Source organism: Dromiciops gliroides, chromosome 2, assembly GCF_019393635.1.
Source record: "Dromiciops gliroides isolate mDroGli1 chromosome 2, mDroGli1.pri, whole genome shotgun sequence".
Classification (NCBI taxonomy): Eukaryota; Metazoa; Chordata; class Mammalia; order Microbiotheria; family Microbiotheriidae; genus Dromiciops; species Dromiciops gliroides.
The window spans coordinates 510,036,124-510,062,671 of record NC_057862.1 but is presented as its reverse complement, the minus strand read 5'-3'; the positions used below and the strand labels follow the sequence as shown (position 1 = coordinate 510,062,671).

Below are 26,548 nucleotides of genomic sequence, written 5' to 3'. Positions count from 1 at the left end.
TGTCTGGACTCTTCATGGGCTTGAGGCTTGCAGTATAAAATTCTAAGCCCTCCATTTCTTCTAGTCGTGAATTTGTCAGTTGCTAAATCTGACATCCAGTCCAACTAGACGAGATCATTCAGTCCCCCTATTTTACATGAGAAGCGATGAAAGCCCAAAGAAGTCAAGTTGAAGGTCACAAAGCTAGTTAGTGGCAGAGTTGGGACTTGTACCACAGTCCCCTAATTCCCATGCATAACTAACGCCATTCCTGCATCTCCTGTCTCTGACAGGTTAAACTCAAACAGAATCAGGTCAGTTGATGACACAGTGTTTGATAAGCCTCTAGAACCAGATGTATTAGAGTGAAATCTTTGCATATAATCTTGCACCTGATTCACATTGAGAGTAATACTTAAGGAAAAGAATTAGAGAGAATGGAACATTAAGAAAGAGTTATATATGCACCATTAAAATTATTTAGAAATGCATAGTGATAAAAACAGTATCTGTTCCTTTCTATTTCAGAATGGCTGTAAGATATTCCCTCTGCAGATATTTCAGAGGCCCCCAGACACAGAATCAATGGGAGACTTTCATTTGTAGGTACATAGCCCAATTTCCCCTTAGTTAATAAATGGATTGAATAAATATAATAAAAGCTAATTTTACAACATTCACTTCTAATTAGCTTTCCTTATTGGTCCTCTTGTCACAAGGCTACAAATTTGTTTCATGCTATAATCTCTGTCAATGTACTTGTTTTATGGAATCAATTTGTAAACCTATTTACCAATTTTAATTTTCATAAGTCATTACAGTTTGTATGTGGATTTCCACTTCAGCTTAGATGACTACATAGAAGAAATATTTGTTTTTATGAAAGTTGTGTGCTAATCATTGTTAAAAACTTATTATCAGGGGCAGCCACGTGGCGCAGTGGATAAACACCAGCCCTGGATTCAGGAGGACCTGAGTTCAAATCCGACCTCAGACACTTGACACATACTAGCTGTGAGACCCTGGGCAAATCACTTAACCCTCACTGCCTCACAAAAAACAAAACAAAACCTTATTATCAGGGACAAATTGAGATTCTAGATTGCTAAGGAAAATATCTTAAAAGACTCTGCTTTGTTTCTATCATAGCTAAAATTTTTCAAATAGCTATATTTTAAATTATTTACATACTTTCTATTTAAAGAAACCTAATGGGGATACTTCTATTATATAATGATACCTAACTATCTGTGGATTCTTTTTCATGCCAGGCTCATTTAAAATGACAAGTATCTACCATTATAAAAGAAAAAGATCACTATCCAAGGGGTGTTCGTGGCCCAAACTTGCAGCTGCAGTTATATTTAGGCCAATAGGCCCTTTCTATACTGGAGAAAAGTAGTTCCCCTAAAATACATGTCAAAAAGGATATTGATCATTCTATAATCTCATGCACATTTCAGTCATTGCCATTGGGGAAAGTAAAGATGGGGATTTTCTTCATTAAGGACTAAAGATATACCTAATGAATGTACTTTTGGAAAATAAGAAATGTTTTATTCCCACTGAAAATTTTGCAAAATTCTTTGTCACTATTACCTGAAACTACCAGACTGAATATTGTTAAAAGTCTATGAGATTTTATGAGCATGTTTATGGATCTAAATGAGTCATAGTGACATCAGTCAGAGGGAGTCCCACAGACATTAGAAATTACATATTTCAGGCTGCTAAGTGATATAGCAGATAGAGTGCTAGACTCAGAATAAGAAAAACTTCAGGTAAAATTATGTCTCAGGGGCAGCTAGGTGGTGCAGTGGATAGAGCACCAGCCCTGGATTCAGGAGAACCTGAGTTAAAATCCGGCCTCAGACACTTAACCAGTACGAACTGTGTGACCCTGGGCAAGTCACTTAACCCCAATTGACTCACAAAAAAAAAAATTATGTCTCAGACACTTACTAGCTGTGTGACTATAGGCAAGTCACTTAACCTCTTCAAGCCTCAATTTCCTCATCTATAAAATGTGGATATAAATATAACTTACCTTCCAAGGTTGTTGTGAGGATCATATATAAAGTGCTTTGTAAATCTTAAGGGCCTATAAAATTCTAGACATTATTATTTAATTTATGTCTTATTCTACACATTTTCAGTCCCTCTCCCACAACTCTGTCTGCCAAAACTAGTTTATATGATTGATTTATTATAACTTTAAGCTATTGCTATATCTTGAAACAATAAAATATTTGTGCTCTCTGGCTCTCTATGTCTCTCTTCTTTCCAATGTGGTTGTTTCTCTCTCACAAACAAACACACACATACACAATGTTAACTTCATGTAATCACCATGAACCTAAAATAACAAACTGTTAAGTTTCTTAGGCCTAGCATGGCACATTTCATTCAGTCAGTGTATAATAAGTGCTGGTGGGAAGTTAAATCTATCCTAAAGCACCTCCTTAAATATGGAGATGAATATCTAGGTCAGTCCAAGGAATGACACAAGCTTTTCAAGGCACTGAAGGCTATGACAACAGTTGAGATAAACCACTAAAGAACAAAAATGGGGCACACGTCAACATTTAGGCTTCATCTAGTTCACAGACTCATCCCTGCCCCTGGTGAAAAATGATACAAACTTGAGATATATAGATAAATGAACAGTGTCCTGGTACATTTGTTAATTTGACAATAATTTATAGTCACAATATTTTTCAAAGGGCTTGCATATACATTCCCTTTTATAATCTCCCAATAGCCCCATAAGTAAGATGATATAAATAATATCATCCCATTTAATGGGCAATTGTTCCCCATTTACAGATAAGTAGACTAGTTCAGGGAAGTTAAGTGGTCTTGACCAAAATCATAGTCTTTAGTGGGAAAAAGTGGACTAGAGCTTCCTGACTGACAATACAATGTTATTTTCTTTTTTTTGTTGTTGTTTTTTTTTTTGTTTTTTGTTTTTTGGGTTTTTTTTGCGGGGCAATGGGGGTTAAGTGACTTGCCTAGGGTCACACAGCTGGTAAGTGTCAAGTGTCTGAGGCTGGATTTGAACTCAGGTACTCCTGAATCCAGGGCCGGTGCTTTATCCACTGCGCCACCTAGCCGCCCCCTATGTTATTTTCAATTATACCTATTGATGCTCATTATGTGAGAAAAGAGTAGTCATTTGTCCTTTGGGACTATTTTAAGTGAAACATTGCCCAGTGACAATGCAGTGAATGAACTGTTCTCCTTGATTCTTTTCCTATGTGCTAATTCATTAACATTGTTGTTCCAATAGTTATATGCTGACTATTCAATATTTAAAGTGATATGCATATACTAAAACATAACAGAGTGAATCTACACATTGGAAAATATGAAATAGCTTTAAGAAGTCCATAGACTTTTGGATCCAGTTTCTTGTCAAACCTGATATTTCTGAATTCATTATATTGCTCTAATCGAAAGAAATCAGTGAGGTTTATTTAGCTCAAATGGGCAACTAAAATAGATATTACCCCCAAAACGTCTAACCTTGGATGCTATACCCAAGGAGACCTAAGAAGGCTGTTAATCCATGTAGCAGTGAAAAACTCAGCTAAATTCAAACCTTGTATTGAAGAAGGGAAGAATATGAGATTTTTGCTTATCTTCACTTTACCTACAATGGAGCCCTGCTCAGCTGCTTGGAGAATAATAAGAAACAGATTTAGACCTTAGTGTTGTTGAATATTACCTGGAGGAAGGCAGGGGGAGAGTATAATAATCTATAGGGTTTTGATTTCATTTGAAGTTACAACTATATAGCATATTGCCAGTCATTGATATAATTGGCATTTTAAAAATAACAGGTTTACTGTGAAATTTCCATTTAAATACAAGGCAGTTTTATATCTCAAAGGACAGCCTTTCCTGAAAGATCAAAAATGTTTCAAGGAAGATTTCAGCTCACATATATATATTTTTTCTAAATTCTCTGAAGAAGTTAGGAAGAATGGATTCCTTCAATAGACACTCAGTGGTGGTCATTTCAAATGAACTGAGCTGTTCTCCTGACAAATTCTTCACTAAATTAATTGTTATGGCAAAGAAAAAGAGAGAAGAGAAAGAAGGAAGGGAGGAGGAGGAGGAGAAAAGAAGAAGAAGAAGAAAAGAAGAAAAAGAGAAGAAGAAGAAGAAGAAGAAGAAGAAGAAGAAGATAGCTGTTTCTGTTTGTCTAGATGATGGGAGTTCTTGACCTTTTTTCCATTATACTTTGAGATCCTTGAGAACAGAGACTTGTACCTTTCTCTGTGTCCCCATTACTTAGAATGGTGCCTAGCATGTAGTAGATGATCAAATGCTTTTTGATTTGACTTTTCTATCAAGGATCCCTTTGGCATTCAGGTGATCTATAATACCTTTTTTTTTTTTTGCGGGGCAGTGGGGGTTAAGTGACTTGCCCAGGGTCACACAGCTAGTAAGTGTCAAGTGTCTGAGGCCGGATTTGAACTCAGGTACTCCTGAATCCAGGGCCGGTGCTTTATCCACTGCGCCACCTAGCCGCCCCCTATAATACTTTTTAATGAATAAAATAAAATACATAAGATTACAAAGCAACCCAATTATATTGAAATAAAGATGTATTTTTTCTCATAGTAGTTTACATATCTTCTGAAATCTATTCACGGACTCCTTAGTGGTCTGTGAACCCCAGCTTAAGAATCCCTTTTCTAGAGAGTATGTTAGAATGATAAATTAATATGATAAATATCCCACATCTACCCACTCCTTCCCAGATTAAACATAGCAATTTTTAAACCTTCAAAGCTTACAGTGACATTAACATCTGTTGCTTTCTTAGAAAACTATGATTTTTGTGGATAATTCCCTGTGCCAGTTTCAGCTGCCTGATTCCAGCCTCTAAAGGGTGAAATACTGTATGTATGTGCTATACAGTAAATGTGATTTACCATCATTTGCCTTCCGGATTGTAAGTGCACTGTCTGCATGCTACCAGCTGTGAAATTGCACAATAAGCCATAATTAAACAAGCAGAGAGAATAAACAGAAGTAGTTAGGTGTGATTTGGTATAGGAAGACCCACAACAAGGTGCTTTTTAAAGCTTTATTAACCCCAAACAAGAAAAACAAGTTATATCCAGGTAACCTGTGTTTTCAATGACTCTAAAGGCATGATTCTGAACATATGGCTGAAGACCCTAGACTACTTAACAATAACTACCAGCACGGAGTATGGGTGCCCACACAATCACAACATGCTGTTGGTGCTCTTAGATGCTGGTTTCCAATAGGGAAACTAATGAAAAAGTTAATTTTCATCTCACATGACTTTCAGTGTCAGGTACATGTCTCTTCCTATTAAATTATTTTTGTCAGTTGGTTGATTTCCCTCATTGAGAGAGGGAGTTTTAGGTGTGTATATAAAAGCAAACTGAAACACTCTTCAAAGCATAACTCAGTCACTTCTCTATTTGCACAGCATTCCACTACAACTTATTTATATACTACTTAGATAAAGCATTTTGCCTTTTGAGCATTTCCCCAGGTTAAGGAGCATGCTTCTCTTATTACTATGGAGTTGAGGAGGATGCTGGTATCAGCTTTGGTTTAGCTGCCTGGGGAGGAGAAATGTCAGGTATCTGCTCGCCATGTTTGTACACGCTTACAGTGACATCTATTTTTTCTCCACCATATTTGTTCTTAACGTTGATGCTATATTTTCCTGAATCCTCAGAGGTCACCCCTTTGATGGATAAGCTGACATACTTGGATTGTTCCACTTTGACCATAAAATGTTCATTGAGTTCAACGTCCTTGTCATTCTTGAACCAGATAACTTCTGGGTCAGGATTCCCAAATATAGTACAAGTCAAATTCAGAGTCTTTTAAAGAGAATGGGTGAAAAGGAAAGAAGATAGAAAAAGTCAAGTCAGATGGTATGTCAGTTAAATATACTTCTATTGACTGAATTATTTTGATTCAAACTATCCTTATTGGTGAGAGCCTGCTATATAGTTGATCACAAACTCCTGACAATGCTTTACCATCCCTTTCCACCCCCACCTCTAGCTTTCCATCTCTTGCTCTGGGAACAGTATTCAAATCAACACTAATATTCCCTTTGAAAAGAGCTTAGCAATCAATAACCCCTGTGATTCCACATACTATCCCTTTGACATGTGACTTCCCCAAACAAAATATCTGTTCCTATCTCCACATCATCTCCTTCCTCCCTCCCTTCTTCCCTCCCTCCCTCTTTGCTTTCTCTCTCTCCCTCCTCCCTTCTTTACCCCCTCTTTCTCTTCATCTATCACTTTTTTCTTCTTTCTTTCTTTCTCTTTCTCTTTCCCCTTTTCCCCTCTCCCCCCACCTCTCTCCAGTCATGGTGTTCCTTGGAATATCTACTGAACCCCTGGAACACCTTGGGCTAAGCTGTCCTATTTTATCTAGAAATGGCAGTGACCCTTTAAAGTACTTTTGTTACACAGTAACAAGGAAAGGAAGGTGGATTGCCTTTGGTATCTAAGTCATTTTCATATATTCAGAATGGCAAAATGATGAACTACTGATTGCACAAGAATTATCATTCTTACCTTGCCTTCCATTATAGTTACCACATCAGGCAACCCACCAATCACCTTGCCACGATCTATGAGATGAAAAGAGCAATTATCCAAATGTCATGAGCAGGAATGCTTAAGATTCAACACAAATCCATGCAGATGTTAAAATATTGATCTCTAATCAGTGCTAACACAGACTAATAATTAGCTATTGCTGCCATTTGAAATGTACTTACTTTTCTCTGCAAATGCAGCTGCCCTAAAGATTGGAGGAGAGAAGAGAGTGTTGTTTTTTTAAAGTTAGTATATTGAAAAAGAAAATGAATCATCTATTTATGGAGTTTGAGGAAAATGCAAAATTATAATTAAAAGAGGTAGAATGAAACCTTTTATTATAATGCTTTGTCAACTCATTGGCAAAAATAAATTATCCTTTTCCTGATAACTCCCACCTCCTAGATTGGGGACTTGAAGGCTTTGTCTCTGATGCTAAAGCCACCAGGTGAAAAGTAGAAAAATTCAACTGTTTAGTTAACAAAATAACAACTTACATTTATGGGGCAATTTATAGTTAACAAAATGGTTTATGTGTATTATTTCAGCAGATCCTCACAAGAGCCCTATGATATGGGTAGGTAATATAAGTCATAGTATCCCCATTTTATGGTTAAGAAAACTGGAACTAAAGGAATCGAAAAGACTTGCCCACAGTTGGTAAGTGGCAGAACTAGGCATCAGACTTAGGTGCTCTGACACAAAAGCCACTATCCCTTCCTCCTCTACCCACTGAAGATCTCAGCAGAACACAACTTCAACTGTTCTCTACCCAAGACTCACCAGGAGATCTTGCTAGCTTTGCAGACATGAAGACCTCCACAAATTCTCTGATTCTGAAAAGCTTGTTCACTTAACTACTTTATCTTTCACTGTCTGTTTTAGATTTAGAGATTGTGTCCTAAGGAGCCTCTTAAAATAGAATAACTTCTCCCTCCTCTTACCCCATTCCCTTCCCTGTGTAAATGTTGCCACTACTACAAAACCTTAAAAAAATCCCAACTTTGAACATTAATTTCCATAACCCTAAGTTCTTCTTCTTTTTTTTTTTTTTTTTTTTTTGCAGGGCAATGAGGGCTAAGTGACTTGCCAGGGTCACACAGCTAGTAAGTGTCAAGTGTCTGAGGCTGGCTTTAAACTCACGTCCTTCTGAATCCAGGGCCAGTGCTTTATCCACTGCGCCACCTAGCTGCCCCCATAACCCTAAGTTCTTAAATGAATTTACACTTAAATAGGATTTCTCTCGGATAATATGCTAAATCACCAATGTACTTCTCCATTGCTATCTCCATCCTTCAGGCTTTTGAACCCTAGAAGTTCATAGATATTGCCACAAAAGTAAATCTGACTGGGTGTGGGGGATGGAGGGGAAGCAGAATCAGGAGTTGTAGGAACTAATCTTGTTCAATATTAATAAAATATGTAAATCTTACTTGAGTTGTTGGAATTCAGCAAATGCTTCATCAAAAGCTGGAAAGAAATATTTCATCTATTAATGAATTGTCTCAATATTATATTCTTTTCTCCAAAGATACCTAAAATTTTAAGCAGTAGATTTTCTTTTTTTAATCAAATAACAAATGAATAAAAGAGTTACATAAAGTTAATTTTATCTGTGCAAGATCCTAAATTTGTGCTCTCGTTACATAAACATCCTGTTGGACTGATATAGTATTTAAGCATAGCTTGCATTTATATACTGATTTATTTGAGCACACAAGCATACTGAACTTTAATGTTTACAGAATGCTTTAAAGTATTATCTCATTTGATCTTTATCATTACCAGGCAAGATCTGAATACAGGTTTCTCAACTCTAGTTCAAGGTTGACCCTGATTTGGTCCTAAATAAGGCACTAAATATGCAATTAAAATATGTTCAATAATTCTAATACCTTACCTTGCCCAGACAGATCAAGTGTCCGTTGATGGTTATCTTTGCCATCAAATATCTCAAATGTATATTTCCCTTTATCCTTTTCAGTAGGTTCGCAGATTTGCAACCAGGCCATCTCTTCACTACCCCCAATTCTCATATGTTCACTGGAAGAAATCTTTGCATCTCTTCAGAAATGAACAGAAATATATCTTCATGTTTCATGCCCATACTATAGACAATTGGTCTATATGTGTCATATGCAAAATAGCTTCATAAGAAAAACAGGGTCTTCTAAGCAATTACTAATTCAAACAGATAGTTTACCTCATTTGGGGAGAAAGGGGGTCTGACCTCTAATTTCATCAGTGTCAGGAATCCCCAATATAGAAACTCCCTCTACCAATGTAGATAAGCAACTTGTGGTCTTAGAGATCTACCTGCCATGAAGAACTTAAGCAACTTCCTGAGAGTCACACAGTTAGTAGATATCAGAGGCAAAACTTGAATCTAGATCTTCCTGGTGTTGAGGACAGTCCTCTATTCCCTATCTCTGGCAACATTTCATTATCCCTCATAATATTGAACAAAATGAGAAATTTTTTGTATCTTATACCTAGTAGTTCTTTTTTGAAAAGTTTGTATAATAATCTAATACATGTTGAGTAATGAGTGTATATATATATCATTAATTTCCATTTGTACCTATATAAATGCACATATAAAACATATATGTAAATAGGATTTATCAATTTGGTAATTTTGTGATTCAGTAAGGAAATTTATCTCTTCTATCTGTTTATGCTTAGAGATGTTATTGGTCTTATCAAGAATTTAATTGCAATTCAGGACAGAAATGTTATTGAAAAAAAATTTATATGCTAAACTATCATGTCATCCCTAAAGAAGAATTGCAACAAGTATTTTTCCCCCTCCCCCAGAACAGTGCAAGAGGTTTTCTATTTCTGACATTAATGTTCCTGGGCATCCTTTGCTCCCACAGCTTTGCCTAAGCTAATGGTACTAGGGCCAAATGCAATTTCTGGTTCAAAAACAGTAGATGATTAGATAGATAGATAGATAGATAGATAGATAGATAGATGATAGATAGATAGATAGATAGATAGATAGATGGATGGATGGATGGATGGATGGATGGATATGTGTGTGATACATATATACACACACATATGTGTTTATATACATATATAGACATATAGATATGGATGGCATGGTTAATTCAGCTTCCAAAACAGACACAAGTATTTTGATGAGGTAAGGATTTCAGTATGACCCAAAACTCATAAGGGTCTCAGCTCTGCCTACCCCAACTAACTAGATAGTATGATGAAAATGATGTTCCTTTCCCTTCTGTGCTATGCCTGGATATTGCTTTGGGAGTTGTAATATGGTCCCCGATCTGCTGGAGAAGGAGATGATTTCAATCATGCCTGGGGATTTGCATCCTATTCTACATACTGAGCCTGTGACAGTATGAAATACAAGGATTGCCTAAGCCCCCTGTGTTCAAGGTAAGGCTGATCAGAGTTTCATTTAAAGGAAGAACCAATTACTTTGGTCTGTTTTATTTCATCCCCTCACTCAGAGAGGTTCTCAGTCTGTAAAGTTCTCTTGCTTATCTCCCTTACTTTGAATAGATCATAGTCCCAGGGCCAATCTATATCCCCAAACATCCTCTGCTTTCAGTGTCTACAGATTTTTTAAGTTTATACAACTCTTCTTTTGTGTGTGTCTAATATTTTAGAACTCCCTCCATAGGGGAAGGATAAGGTGGGGGGAAAGCTGCCTTGAAACTTTAAGCTGATGCACTCAGAATCATAGGGGAAAAGTTAATAGAGTTTCTATTTTATCAGTCATATCTAACATAGCTTTGTTTGAAAGGTGAAACTCATTTGACCCCCAAATTCACCTAACAAATGCTATTGGAAGAGCTGGTAAGTCAAGTCTTTGAGGCACTTGTGTTCAATTTAACATGTATCCTATCCTAACAGGATCTTTCTACTCACAGAATTAATAAATTGCAAGTTTTGAAAAATTATGTTTCCAGTTTATTTGTAGCTTATGAGGGAGAAAATGTTGTTCTGAATGGATATTCATTAATATAGCAGAACATTCCTGATGTGGAATAAATGCACATATGAGGTCAATAAAAATATAACAAAAATAGCACTTTTATTTATATAATAATAAAAATAGCATTCCTATTAATATAGCATTTCAAGTTTTCAAAACATTTTAGAAAGTGCCCATTTGTTTCTCACAACACTGGGAGGTAGATGCTTCTCATTTTACAGATGAAGAAACTGAGGCAAAGGTTAAATGAGTTCCTTAGGGTTATATAGCTAGTCTTGAAAGGCAAATATGAACTCAGGTCTACTGTACCACCTAATTGGCATCAGATGTTCTTTCTAGCCAATAGTCTTACTGAAAAAAAACTGAATTGTTTACTATCAAAATCTCTTTCTATGATGAATTCATCTCCAAGCTACCTTTTGGCTATCACCACTGACAGTAGTGCAAACATGGTTAGGTAAAAAAAAACACTATTAGCTACCTTGACAAAGAAAAGGTTCAGAGCATTAAAATAACTTGGCCAACATCACACAATTTTGAATCTATTCTAATCTCACTATTCTTTCCCACTGTAGCACATTATGTCTAAATAGGCTGTTTCCTTGATTTTTTGCCTGTCAAGTTAGAAATACCATCTCTTGAAACCAGGGGTGAAATTTACTACATTCAAGTGCATAAGTCCAAAAATTATATAACAATCCTCAAATACAGGATGGAAATGTCTGGCACAGCACAGGCACTAGAGAAACAAATCTGGGAGTCCTCAGGAACTTACTCCAAGTCAAATATGATTTAAAACGGTGTTGCTATGTTAAATGGATAGGAGATGTTAATAGGCACATGATCCTGAAGGGCTTGGAATAGATCCTTTTCTGGTCTCAAAAATAGTCAAGCCTTTGAAAGGATAATGCCTAATTTTTGCTTTCATGTCTTAAGAGGAATATAGAGAAACTTTAGTGAGAACAAAGAACAGTGACATCAGGGAATGAAAAAACAGAATCTTTCCACAAAGAGGAGAGCTCAGAGGGGATGATGTAACAATTGTTTTCAGACAAGGTACCTTGAGGTGCTGCTGCCCTAGAAGTGCTCAAACTTGTGACTGATTTTTGTTATATCATTCAGAATCTTGGAATTGGAAGAGCAATCAAGAGGACATCTAGTCAAACCCATATATGAAGAAGAATCTTGTTTTCCATATGCCCAAACAGTAATCAGTCTTTGCAATTTCTACTCACTAGTAAGAGTTCTGTAGTCAAAAAGTATTCAGACAGACAGACACTGCTTGAAGACATCAAGTGAGGGGGAACTTACTATCTCCCATTACATTTTAGGATTTCTCTAATTGTTAGAAAATGAGATATTTGTTTGGTTTGGTTTTTCTTGACTTAAATTTAACTTTGCTTCTTTGCAATTTCCACCACGGCTCTGAGTTCTGTGCTCTGGGGCCAAGCAGACCAACTTCAATCCCTCAGCCATGAGGAAGGCCTTTGAATACTTAAAAAAGGTTGTGATGTCCTCCACTACCTTCTCTTCTAGATGCTAATAATCATCCCATTTGCTTTAATCAGTTCTCATATGTGGTGAGTCTGAAGTCCTTCACCCAAAGGCAAATGTGATAGAGTTGACAGAGCGCTAGACAAAGTCAGAAGGCCGAGTTTGAGCCCTGTTTCATACTGTTACTATCTGTGTGATCCTAGGTGAGTCAAATCTTTCTGGTCTTCAGTTCCTTTGGAAAGTGAGGGATGTGGACTAAACAGTCCTTTACAACTTAAAATCAATAATTCTATGAGCCTCTTAGCATACTGATTGCTCTTCTCTGATACTAGTTTATATGTCCTTCCTCAATGTAACACCAAGAACCAATACTTGAAATGGGATCTCACCATGGAGAAAGATTTTCTGGCACATCAGTGGCTTGGTCAGGAGAAACCAACCCCTAGAAGCCAACTGACTTGTCAATTGCAGACCAGTAACAACAAGTGAGTTTTTCTCCTAGTGTCAAAACAGCATTTCAAATGAAAAAGAACAAGGAAGTAAAGTCACAGATGCAGGTCTGCGCCTTAATATTTTCCTTACAATCTATCACCTTCCTACTTTTCCAAACTTCTTACACTTTATTTTTTTTCTATTATCTGGCAATTGAAATTGATGTTTCTCTTACATGACACACTACACTCCATCTTCAGACTACATGCCTTTTCAGTGGCTATCCTTCATGCCTGGAATATTGTCTCTCCTTTTGGCTTCTGGCTTCCTTCAAGACTGAGCTCTACTTTCTGCATGAGGCCTTTCCCACCCTGACTTCTCTCTGTTAGTACCTTATTATTTCCAATTAACCATAACTCTCTCTATATCCATTCACATCTATATCTAGATTGATGTTGGCATAGATAATATTTGCATATTGTTTACCCCATTAAACTGTAAGCACCCTGAGGACAGGGTCTATGGAACCTTTCTTTGTGTCCCCAGGTTTTATTGTTATTGGGGTTGTTTGTTTTTGTTTTCTTTTGGGGGGTGTTGTTTTTTTGGTGGGGCAATGAGGGCTAAGTGACTTACTCAGGGTCACAAAGCTAGTAAGTCTCAAGTGTCTGAGGCTGGATTTGAACTCAGGTCTTCCTGAATCTAGGGCTGGTGCTTTGTCCACTGTACCTAGCTGCCCCTCATCCCCAGTTTTAGCACAGTGCCTGACATATGGTAAATGTTTAATAAATACTGGTTAACTAACTGATTGCCTAAAATGCCATGGAGGTCTGAGAAGGAGAGTTATGGGGGAGATTGCTACCTCATACCATTCTCTCCAGGGGTAGCTCCCTAGGGGAGCTTCCTCCTCACCTCAGCTCACAAACTGTCAGAACACTTACCCCCTCATTGATCATCCAGGAGAAACAAAGGTTGAGATTACTGAGCCAAAGCCATATACAACAGAACATTACATATTTTCATCACAGCTAATCAAAATGCCAATTGGTATTGTAGGTCTGATGCATACATAGTCAAAGTCAAAGCTCCATTAGTTATAATCCCTATATTATTTACTCATGCAAATAACTCTATTTTTCTTTTTCTTCTATAAGGTCTCAGCAAAACACTCATGCTCTTTTTAGTGACCAATTCTGCACTAAATTCTGCACTGGATTGTCAATAACAGATGAGCAATTCTATGGTTTAGCCATTTCTGGATGATATATTAATTTCACCTTTGAGCAAGACAACAAAATCCTTCTTCAGAGGCACATTTTTTGCTGAGTTTCCTCATTGTTCCCTTCTAACTCATTCAGAATAAGCTTCCAATCCAAGTCTTAAAGTGGCATTTCCAACATTCCTTGACATATTACTCAGCATTTTAAACCAAAGAACAATTGTCCTTGCTTGCGTTAGCATTTCACAGAATTCTCATCATGCTCTATTGATTTAATGTCGCACATTAACTAAAAACATTCTAGTGTCTGTGTAGTGCACCTTCAACAATTACATTTCACTGTTATCCCTGGTTTTTAAGGTAGTGTACATGTAGCTTGACAAATTTTATGGGGGGGGTCTCATATTATTTGTTAATTTGTATTTGTTATACAAATAATTGTATTTGTTAATATGCTTTTTCATGACTCTAGTTTAACAGTTTAAATAAACAAGCAAACTAACTAAAAGCACTAAATGTCAAGGAAATATTTTAATATATTTAAAGCTTAGTGGACTGACCCAGTTGCTGGTACTCTTAATTTCCTGAAATTAGTATATATTTACATATTTTATCATAATTCTTCAGACCTGTCATATCATCTGGAAAACATATTTAAAACAAAAATAAGAACATAGAACACAAGCACCTCAAATTCACACCACTTAGAAATTTCTACATCATCACGGTATATAATATACAGGTATGGTATATGTATACATAATTAAATTATTCAAGGATTTGGGAATATTAAAAAGAAATTATTACTACAATTTAGTATTTACTTTAAATAGTCATAAAATAATTTTAAACATTCAACCTCTGGAGAAGAACCTTTAATTTTAAAATTATTTTTAAATTTAAAAAAATACAGCCATTCCAAACTATATGAGACAAAACTTGTAGTAAAATGGCATGGAGTACCTAGATATCTACAATTAGCAGCTGTGTTTTTGTGACTTCATTTTTTTAACTATTAATAATATGAAAGTCAACACTATGTAATGGAAGTTTCATATGTATATTATTTTATAGATTTGTTTTTACTTATATGCATACACTTTGAGTGCCTTACCCAAACCCCAAGTAGAATATAAGCTCTATGAGTGCAGGAACTATCTCATTTTTGTCCCTAGACCCAAGCACAGAGCCTGTGCAGTGGATATAGCTCAGGAGTTGGAATCAGGGAGACCTGAATTCAAATCCAACCTCAGACATTTACAAGCTATATGTCCTGAGGTAAGTCACTTGGTCCTTTTTGCCTCAGTTTCCTCATATGTAAAATGAACTAGAGAAGGAAAAGGCAAATGACTTCTATATCTTTGCCAAGAAAACTCCATCTCATTTTTCAATGATAAAGCTGAGGCCTAGAGAGGTTAAATGGCTTTACCAAAGTCACACAACTAGTGAAGATAGGGTGAAGATACAAACTCACATTTTTTGACTCCAAAGCCAGTTCCCTGAACGAGGAATCTTTCCAGGGCACAGCTAGGTGGCACAGTGAATAAGGCACTGGCCTTGGATTCAGGAAGACCTGAGTTCAAATCCAGCCTCAGACACTTGACACTTATTAGCTGTGTGACCCTAGGCAAGTCACTTAACCCTTGTGATAAAATAATGGAATTTGGCAGATACTCAAAGGCCCCACCTGGAGATTAATCCAAACTGATTGAATTAAGTGAGTGATTGACTTTGCTGATTAGCCTACTTAAAGTTAATTAGATTGTAACTACATCTGGCTGGCCCTTAAGTAGTTATTGTTCTCAGAGTTAAGGACTTTGAACAAGATCTTTCTTATTCCTTCCTTCTCTGGATTTATGAAACAACATTTCTTATTCTTCATCCTCTACAATCAGTTCCCAAGTTCTACTGTTCCTTTCTCCAAAATACCTTTTTTATGTGTCATCTTCTACTTATTCCTACCATCTCTCCCTTAGTTCACAAAGCCTTCATTAGCTTTGTTCTGAAATATTATAATTACATCCTAATTATGTTTTTGTTCCTCCAGTCCTTCATTTCTCTAACCCATCCTTCACTTAAGATTCTCTCCCCAGGCCTTCTGCCTAATGCATGGTGAGGTCTAAATCTGTGACTGTGGGGAAGTAATTTCACTTTTCCATGCTTCAGTTTCCTCTTCTACAAAATGAGGGGATTCCAGCTCTAAATCATATATTCTTATATTGTTCCCCTTCTTGAAAACATTCAGTGACCCCTTTTTGCAACGAGAAAAAAAACAAGCTAACCCCAAAAGTCTTAGTGCAGTTTTAAACTTTAATAACTACAGACATATAAATGCTACAAACTTTAAAAAATTATTTAAAAGCCTATTTTTCCATTCTTTTTTCCATTTATTTACTTAGTGGATTTTGAATAACACATTTTAATTTTTAAGAGGATGAGTCTGTCATTAGGCATTGCGGGCATGACAGTTTCTGGAATGACAATTTCTCAGGCCAGTAGATCAGTAGATGAAGTCCTCTTGCATGGCTACCTCAGCCACCTGCTCTATCTCTATTACACTTTTTTCTTGTAGGTCACATCAAAATTGGCATGTGTATATCAAAAACCTCATTCTTTGATGATCTTATGGCTAGGATTACAAATACAATCCTTTTAAGTCACTGAGCAGTAGCTGATAAGTTTTTGTTGTTGTTCAGTCACATCTGACTCTGTGACACCATTTTAAGGTTTTCTTGGCAAAAATACTAGAGTGTTTTGCCATTTCCTTTTCTAGCCCATTTATAGGTGGGGAACTGAGGCAAACAGGGTTAAGTGACTTGGCCAGGGTCACACAGCTAATGTGTATGAGGTTGTATTTGAACTCCTGAAAATTAGTGTTCCTGATTTCAAGCCCAGTGCTCCATCTACTGAGCCACCTAGTTTTTTCTTTTTACTTTTTCTTTATACTAAGTTTGAAAATCAATTAGAGAAATGTATAGCATGAGATGATAGTTATGCTGAATTTTAATAAGAAATACAACAATATTTTTTTAAATTAGCAATTAAACTTTCGAAAATTTTAAAGTGTAGCATTTATACTTCTAAAGTAACTGAAACTTAAAATCCATTAGGACCTTTGGGACACCCTGTATAAACTCTTGGTCTTGGTATTTAAAGCCTTTCACAACTTGACTCCAATATATCTTTCTAGATTTATATATGGCTCTTGTAGCCATACTCATGGATCCTAAATTCAAGATAAATTAAACAGCTTGCAACTGTTCTCTGATTTCATCCTGACATCTCCTTTCTCTGTGCATTCATAAAGACTTTCTTCCATGGGTGAAACTTGCTTCTCCCACATTTCTGCCTATTAAAAACCTTCTTTTCCTTATCTCCTCTATTAAGTCTTCCCTGATTATCCCTAGCTAAATGATCTACTCCTCTTCAAATTTTCTCATGGAATTTGTCTGAATCTCTTTCATTAGATTCATACTCTACATTTTGCCACATTTTTGTCTATGTTATATCCTCCCTCATTCGATTGTAAACTCTATTAGCAGGAACTTTGTTGTTGTTGTTACAGTTTTACCTTGCTAAGCATAGAGCTTTGTATATACTAAATACTTTGCAAAGAGCTTTGTATATACTAAGTACTAAATTAAATTATGCATCCTCAGAAATTGGGTAAAATGTATATTTCTTCCTTAACAGGGTAAATTGGACTCATGTATTGTTAGAGGCTTATTGACTTCTCCATTCCTTGGCATAAATAACAATTACAGAACAGAATATTATGTCGTGTTTGATTTAGTAAAGAATATATTTCTACCCAGCTGTTTTTCTTCCCTAATATTTTTAACCATCATTTCATGGAATTATATATAAGCTTTACTAGAGAAAACAGTCCATGAGTTCTATGAGATTAACACATTTGAGTGTAAAAGTTTGTAATACTTCCCTAGGTAACCTTTAGGAAGGTCTCTATCCAGAATAGTGATATTATAGTGAGCTTCCAATATATCATTTTCTTTTTTGTACTTTTCAAGTATACTATCATATACACATATCATATACAACTGAATCACAGAAAAGTAAATTATTTCTCCATTTGCAATCCTTCATACTATGTTTATGCATATATATATATATATATATATGACACCAGCCAAAATGGCATGAATTTTACAGTAAGGAAATTACTATAACTATAGTGCATGGGTAAATAGGATTCCTTTTGGTCTAGCACTAGACTGTACTTCTTTGGGATACAGAGATGGCAAGGATTTGGGGGACCTGTGGACTTAATCTGTAGGCTTGATGAGGAGATGATAGAGAAATGAAACTAACCTATGAATTAGTGATACACAGAGACTTGATATATGAAATATTTGACTGCAAGTTAGAACAAGGGAAGCCCATGTGTTCATCCCCAAAATGGAACAGCAGTCAACAATTTTAATAAAACATTCTTCCCCATAGTTTTCTGGATGACCATAGAGCAAATGGTATGAAATATAAAAATAGAGAAGGGAATCTTCTTTAGGCAGGTGTAATTTTGTTTGTTCTTTGTATTCTTTTCTTGGGGGGGTACTGATGGTAGATATTTTACATCAACTGTCGTAGGTGTTTTTTGGTATTAATCATGCCTTGCCAAAATAGCAGACTGGAAATGGGAAGCATATTTTTAACCTTTATTTGGCCATTAACTTCCTAGCAGACCCCTGATTAAATCTTTAAGAAGCAGAACTTAATGGTTGGAAAATTATAAGTTAGTAAAATTTCTCTTCAGTAATTCCAGAATTCTTATGTCCTTCCTGTTAGCTGCAGTTCCCCCACTAGATGCCCAATGTCCACTCCCTCCCTCTCTTGACCAACATGATAAAATATTCACACCAAAGTATAAATATTGGCTAAGGCTCTTCCCAGGAGTGTTGGCTTTTTACAAAGGGACAGAGGTAATGTGGAACTTCAGGAATCAGCAGAATTACCTGGAGGGAAATATTTGCAGGAGCAAAGAACCCTCCCTAGTACCCCTGTACAAACTGCAGAATTTCAAGGGACCTCAGAGATAATCTAGCTCAATGCATAGGTGATTAAGAATTTCCAATTCAATATTGCCAAAGTAATCCAGTCTCTGTTTACAAGCGTGAAGGCCAAACCACTACCTCCTGAGGAACATTTCACTTTGGAATTATTCAAGTAGCTAGCAACATTTTTCTGCTATCAATTCCTCTTCCATAAGTCAGCCCTTCAAATACTTGAAAGCTGTCTTACATTACATGTCCCCTCATAATCTTCTGTTCTTCAGGTTAAATATACCTAATTCCTTCAAATACTTTGTGAAGAATCCTTGTAGGAAATATAAGATAGCATTACTTAATCCCTAAACATTGCATTAAAGCTTAATCTGAGTGGCTGCTTCTACTGTATGAGAAACCTTTCCTGATTCCCCCTCCCCCAGATGTTAGCAGTTTCAATTGGTCACTATTGACTCCACTAGCTCATGAGATCAATCATGATTATGAGGATAGACAACTAGAATTAATGTTGATAAAACCACCAAGAACAATGCACAAATCCATGAAAAGACTACCCTGCCTTTATTCTGGATCCCTAAGAATCATAAAGAAAACAGGGAATCTGCAAAGGACCTTGTTCCTAGGCCCATCCTATTAATGTTACTGGATGAATATGAAAAAAAAATTCAAAGACAATCAGCACTTTTTTTTTTTTTAGTGAGGCAGTTGGGGTTAAGTGACTTGCCCAGGGTCACACAGCTAGTAAGTGTTAAGTGTCTGAGGTCGGATTTGAACTCAGGTCCTCCTGACTCCAGGGCCAGTGCTCTATTCACTGCACCACCTAGCTGCCCCAGCACTTCTTTTTAAAGCAATGATTCTAGGCTACATTATGTACAGTGCAAAAGTAAAGGGAACTATGAGAATAACTGTAGCTAGTCAGAGTATCTGTGGCCTCCTAAATCCTAGCTTCTCAAACTGTGGGTCACAACCCATATGAGGTCATATAACTGAATGTGGAGGGTTGCAAAAAATTTGGTAAAAGTAAAAGGTTATGTATATCTATTTTATATATGTATATACCTGGGGTCACATCAAAATGTCTTGAGCAAAAAGGGGTTATGAGTGAAAAACGTTTAAGAAGCCCTGTCCTAAAGAACACATGTACAAGATGTCAACAAACTAAGAGACAAGCATCTAAGATTGAAAATATCAAGTCATACTTAAAGCAAACAAAAATTTAGTACCCATCAATGTGGTTATTTCCCAATGGTACAGACAGCCATAACTTTTCATCCTATACTTTGCTCCTATAAATCCTCGTTAGAGTAACCACCTAATGCATTGAAAACCTCACCTGTAGGTCTTTTAACCTAAGTATGGACAAACTTAGGCTGTCCAACTTTTTATTCCCTTTTTTTCCCCCACCTGACTCTTTTACCTCCTTTGCTGACCATGGACTCCTAGAGAATATGTTAGGCATCATTTCTTGCATATGAGTCATTGTTGGTAATGTGCTACAGCTTAACAAGAATTACCTAAATAAAACCTGTCATAATAGACATATTGGCAAATATACAGCAGTTGTCCTTCCATAAGCAACTAATTAATGCTTGTTGGTCTAAAACTTCAGGATATTTCATTGTACATAGATATAACTTGTCAATAAGGTACTCTCCATTCATATATATGAAGGACAAGGGCAAATAGAGGGTAAGTGAAATATTATACAAAGATGACATCTGGAAGTGAAACTGAAAATTTCCCATTTTCAGTTCTGAGCAGCATTTACTAGTAGCAACCCTTTCCCCCATGGGCTATACTGGGGCTACAACCTATTGCTAATGTGAGATTTATGCACTCATTTACTTACTTGTGATACCAGTTCACTTTCATTTCCTCTGTAAAATATTTCATGAAACACTGCAGCCTTATCCCTTCTGGAGTACAGAGTATCTTTAATGGAGAAGCAGATGCGCCTGCAGAAAAGAACACATATTTAGACCTGGGGAAAAGAATATATGCAGTGAAAACATTTGTGTTAGGGCCAGATTTTTCAACTGTGACACTCCAAAATTCTCATTCATAAAACAAATGGGGATTCTTACATATTTTAAGGTTCATTCCAATGCGAATATGCATTCTTCTATCTTCAATAAAATCCATTCATTGACTCATTCAACAAGTGTTTACACATGCACCTATGTGATACACGAATAACCCCAGTACTATGCATGGAAAAGTATCACAGAAACAAAGGATCAACAAATTGCAGAAATTCAAGGGACCCCAGAGATAATCTTCCTCAGCACATAAGTGCCTAAGAATTTTCATTACAATATCACCAAAGAACAGTAATCTAGCCTCTGTTTACATCTCTGGAGGGCAAAACCACTACTTCCTGAGTTACATTCCATTTTGGAATTATTCAAGTAGCTAGCAAGATTTTCTTTCTATCAATCTCTCTTCCACAAGTCAGACCTTCAAATATTTGAAAGCTGTACTACATCATTATTATCCCCTCAGAATCTTCTGTTCTTCGGGCTAAGTATGCCTAATTCATTCAAATGTTTTGTGCAGAATCCTTGTAGCAAACATAAAATAGTGTTATTTAAGCTTAAGCTTTTCATTAAAGCTTAATTTGGGTGACTACTACTATATGAGAAACCTTTCCTGATTGCCTCTCCCCCACCACATGCCAGTAGCTTCATCAAAATATTCCCCCATATTTATTTTTATTTATATGTATTTATATACATAATATAACATAAATACATTTATTTATATACTCATAGATATGTGTTGTTGTTGAGTTGTTTTTCAATCATGTCCAACTCTTCATGACTCCATTTGGGATTTTCTTGGCAAAGATACTGTAGTGGTTTGTCATTTCATTATCCAGGTAATTTTATAGATGAGGAACTGAAGCAAACTGGATTAAGTGACTAGCCCAAGGTCACACCAGCTAGTAAATTTTCTGAAGCCAGATTGGAACTCAGGAAAATGAGTCTTCCTGACTCCAGGCTGGCACTCTATCCACTGTGCCACCTAAACTGTTCCACTCATAGATATATACACATTGTTTCCTCCAGTAAAATATAATTTCAGTGAACAGGTACCATTTCAGTTTTGTCTTTGTCTTCCCACCACCTAACACAGGACCTGGGACTTAGCAGGCACTTAAAAATACTTGTTAATATTTTCATTGTCTCAAGGAACAAATGAAGTGGTTCAGAAGACTGGGTTTGAATTTCACCTTTGTCTTACATGACTCTCCATATTATTTTTCTGCCCAACTTACATTTCCAAAATTCATCTCAACCCTTTCCTGCCTCTCTGTGTTGGCTTATAATGTCTCCTATCTCTGGCACATATTTCACCTCCCTTTCCAATGCCACATGTTTCTATCCTTCAAATTCAGATATCCATTCTCAGCAGAAAGTTTTACCAAATGGAAGTGATCTCTCCTTCTTGGATTTCTCATAACACTTTGTCTATACCTCTCCAATACTTGGGGAAAGGTGTAATCAAATATTTTATTTCAACCCTTCATTTGCTTCCCAAATAATTTGAAATATACTGAAGGGCAGGTATAATGGCCTATTCATATTTGTATCCCCCAATACAGAGTATTGTTTTTTACCCCTCAGAAGCATTAGCAAATTTGTTTTTACTTGAATGGTGGAATTTTAGTTCAGCTTTGACGGTTGGGCAAATTTTAGACAGTCAGAAAAGAGGTAGGTGGCATAATAAGTGCTAACAATGTTGTGAGGAAAGGCAAGAAGCGTGGCAATATGCATGGTATGTTTGGAAGACAATGAGTTGCTTGGTTTGATTCCAGTGTGAGGTTCATTGAGGGAAGTAATAGGAGATGAGGCTGAAGAGAAGTCAAACAGTGGAGAGATGAAAACTCTGAGCTAAGAAGGTTGTGCTTCATTCTGTGACAATAGGGAAATCCATTCTGGTAAGATATGAAATAGAGATCAAAAAAGTAGAGAGTTGTTAGAAAACTATGACAATATTTTAGATGTGAAGTGAAAAATGCCTGAACTCGAACTGTAGGTATAGGAATGGAAAGCAAGTGACAGAAAGAACAAATATGTTCAAAGATCCTGATTCAACTATTTACTATGTGTGACTTGGAGGAAGGTCAGTCATTGACTTTGTTAAGCCCTAACTTCCAAATGATCTCTAAATTTCTTCACAAGTCTAAATCCTATGACCATATAAAGAATCACAAGTATTTGGTAAGTGAGTCAATATAGGGAAGGTACAAAGAATGAGGAAGAGGAGAAAGAGTCAAAGAATGATTCCAAGATTATAGATCTATATGAGTGGTGAATGACTGTCACATTGATGGAATTAAGGAAATTAGGAATAATTGAGTTTTGGAAAGAACATGGTGAATTTGGCTTTGTTTTTAACTGTGAAGTCAAGGAAATGTATAAGTGGAGTATAAAAGATTTAAGAATGTGACTCAGACAAAAGGTAACTAGAAATCTAAACTCAGTTTAGTGTAGCATCACAGAAGCCAAGACAAGATGAGGTGATCAACAATGTGAATGCCAAAAAAATTAAGGATAATGAGGGCTGAGAAAAGTCTTTGGATTTGACAAAAATGTCATTGGTGGTTACCTTGGAGAAAGAAGTTTCAGTAGGTGGTGAGGATGAAGATCAGAAAGGAAGGCAGCAGGTTAAAAAAAAAGCAAACATACATACATTTTGGAAGTCAGTATAAATAGCAGTAGAGTAGAGGGACTATCAAAAGTTTTTGTGTTTTTTTTTCCTTTTCCACGATGTAAGAACGAGTACAGATGAAGGAAAGAGGTAGAAGCCAGTGTCAAGGGACACTGTCAAAAGTACTGGTGAGGAAAGAGGTAAATTATGGGATAAATTCCATTGGGAGGGATAGAAAAGGAATAGAGCCCACTGATCAAATTGAGGGGTTAATCTTCAAAAGGAGGAGATACATTTTTTTTTCCTCTGGGATTAGGGAAAAGATCAAATTATTTTTCTAGTCATAAAGATGAAGATGAAAATATGTAAGTGCACTCATACCAGACATCCTCAATGTTTTTAATAAAATAAGCACTAAGGTCTTCTACCATAAGTGAGGGAATAGAGGAGTAAATGGAGACTTCAGGAAAAAGAATATCCTGGGACATTTGTAGAAGAGATCCAATTTTGGGGAGTGATGTTTTGGCCATAGCAAAAAAAATCCAAAAGGTGAGGAAGTCTAGGATGAAGGCAACAGTCAATTAATTGCCCAAGGAATATAGGTGAGGGAAGTATAATGTTGTTGGGGTGGAAGTAAAGTTTATATATTAGCTGAAGTTCTGATGGAACTCTGATGTCTGGTCATAGACAGAGGAAGGTAAATAGCTAAATTTAGGGAAGTGGAAGAGATGACAAAAATTCAGGGAACACATCTATAGTTCCATTAGCTGAGTTAATTGTTGTTGTTCAGTCATTTCAATTATGTCCAACTCTTCATTACCCATCTGGGGTTTTCTTGGCAAAGATATTAGAGCAGCTTGTCATTTCCTTCTCCAGTTCATTTTACAGAAGAGGGACAACTGATGCAAACAGGGTTAAATTATTTGCCCAGGGGCACATAGCTAGTAAGTGTCTAAAACCAGATTTGAATTCAGGAAGAGGAGTCTTCCTGACGTCCCGGCCAGCACTCTGTTTACTATACCACCTAAGGCAATTTGTTTAATTATTAGAATCAAATTAAGTTCTTATGAATCAAGTACTTAGTACAGAAAGATTATATACAGAAACACAGGGACTTCAATTCATAGTCCACTATTTCAAAAAACCAATCATACCACTACAGGATGGAGGAGAGATGCTTCACAACAGTTAATGCGAAAAAGATTTAGGACTTTAATAAACAATAATCCCAAATATGGCAGGTTGAGCCAGAGGAAATACTACATAGGAGTAACCAGAGAGACATGAGAGGAGAACTAGGAGGTTGTGGTGTCAAAGTATAATACCCAAAGGGATGAGCAACCACACTAAGTGCTAAGAAGTTAATGATGATAAAAAAAACTAAGAGGTCTCTGCAGTCATTTAGCAATAAGAACACTTCTGAATTTGAGAGAGAGCAGTTTCAAGAGTTGTTTCCACAACTGTACTTGGAGGGAGGAAAAGGAGAAGAAGGGACTAAATAGGAACCTATTCCCATTTACCTATTTAAATGGAGCCAAAAAAATACTTTCCTTGATCTGAAATCATAAGTGACAGAGAAAACAGCTAGTGACCTGAGTGGAGTTAGGTCACAGTGGTAATGGAATTCCTCTATTAACATTCCTGAACAGAGAACATATAAAGATCTTACTATAACCTTAATCTGATAGAGTATGCCCTTTTTGCCTCACCAGTCAAAAGAAAATCTGGAATGTTCTTTTTCCTTACTCTCTTCATCCCCCTCCCAAGAAATATCTGAACAATGGGCAATAAATGACCTGGAATACCTAAAGCTTGCTTAGTAACTGAGAGTAAAGTATGCCCCACTGACCTCCATTTAATTTTGACTACTTAACAACACTACTGACCAAATAACTTAATATCTTGTGGTTCTATTTCCATCTTTGCAAAATGCAAGCGTTAGTTAGGTTAGATAATCTCACAGTAGTTAATTAGACTTCTAGGATTTACAACTAGAAACTAGTCCAACACCTTCATTTTTGTAGAGGAAGAATTTGGAATACTTAGAAGGGATGAGACTTATAGTCATGTATATAGTAAGTAGCAGAGTTGGTCTCTGAACTCAGTTCCACAGAAACCAAGCCCAGTGATCTTTACACCATACCCATATTGCCATCTCAATGCTAAAACCAATCCTAGTTCTGGCAGTTTATCGATTCTCTGATACGTGCATGACAAAACATATTACTTTATACATAGTAGATGATCAACACACATTTGTGAATGAATGAATAAATGAATGAATGAATGACAAGTATTTTAGACCACTGGAAACCTGACCTATATATTAGGGAATATACCCCCAAAACATCCCTTAAAAGGATATATGATGGAGTTTGAGTACTTTTTCAGAGTATAGAGTTAAACAGTGATACTGAATTCTGCCCATGTTCCTCTGAAACAGAGAAGAGGAAAAGTAATTACATATGAAACAAAATCATAGATTAAGAAAATCCTAGAAAATCTCTACTATGCACTCTATGCATGAATGTTGCCAAGTAGTGTCCCCTAAATGCTAATAATAAAGTCTCACATACTGAGTTAAAATATACTCTATAGAAACATATGGGCTTCATTATAACTAGCAAATCAGTGGGTAATTAACTTTGCTCAGCCACTGAGAAGAAAAGGACATAGGATGCATTTCCTGAGTAATCAGATACAAGTGCCTAATTTCCAAGAAACATCTTGACCATGGAAAACATTAACTAGTGAAGAGGATTTTACTCTCTGACTTACTAATTATGCAGGTGATGCAAATAAGTGAATGGAAAAAAGTTTCAGTTATTTGACATTTAGAGTTTATTATATAAGATGAAGCCAAACAGTTCTTTTATCTATATAATACCACCCAATGGCTAAAATTTTCATTGAACCAATTTTTTAAAAACTGAATTTTGTAAGATATTGAATAGCCTTTCCCCTTTAAATCAGAACGTGTTGTGTGATGACAGGAACTCACAGACATTCCATAAAGATGAGTCTTTTAGCATCCACTTTTGGGATCATTTTAAAGGTCATGAACTTTTCTCCCTAGGTATCCTTTTCCAATTATGGAAGACTTAGAATTGATATGAAAATTGACAAATGCTTGAGTTGTTAATAAGGCCTATAACATTTGGTCTTCTTCAAG

At 36.3% G+C, this 26,548-nt stretch overlaps 1 protein-coding gene across 1 annotated transcript in view; it reads right to left on the bottom strand.

Annotated features, from left to right (window-relative positions):
* Window positions 1-5,066: 5,066 nt before the first annotated feature.
* MYOM2 (myomesin 2) overlaps window positions 5,067-26,548 on the bottom strand; it is a 154,438-nt gene continuing 132,956 nt past the window's right edge. Inside the window, 6 exon segments of the mRNA XM_043989877.1 lie at window positions 5,067-5,855; window positions 6,567-6,622; window positions 6,773-6,795; window positions 8,024-8,060; window positions 8,491-8,654; window positions 20,573-20,678. Of these exon segments, the coding sequence (XP_043845812.1) occupies window positions 5,544-5,855; window positions 6,567-6,622; window positions 6,773-6,795; window positions 8,024-8,060; window positions 8,491-8,654; window positions 20,573-20,678 (698 nt within the window). The 3' untranslated portion in view covers window positions 5,067-5,543.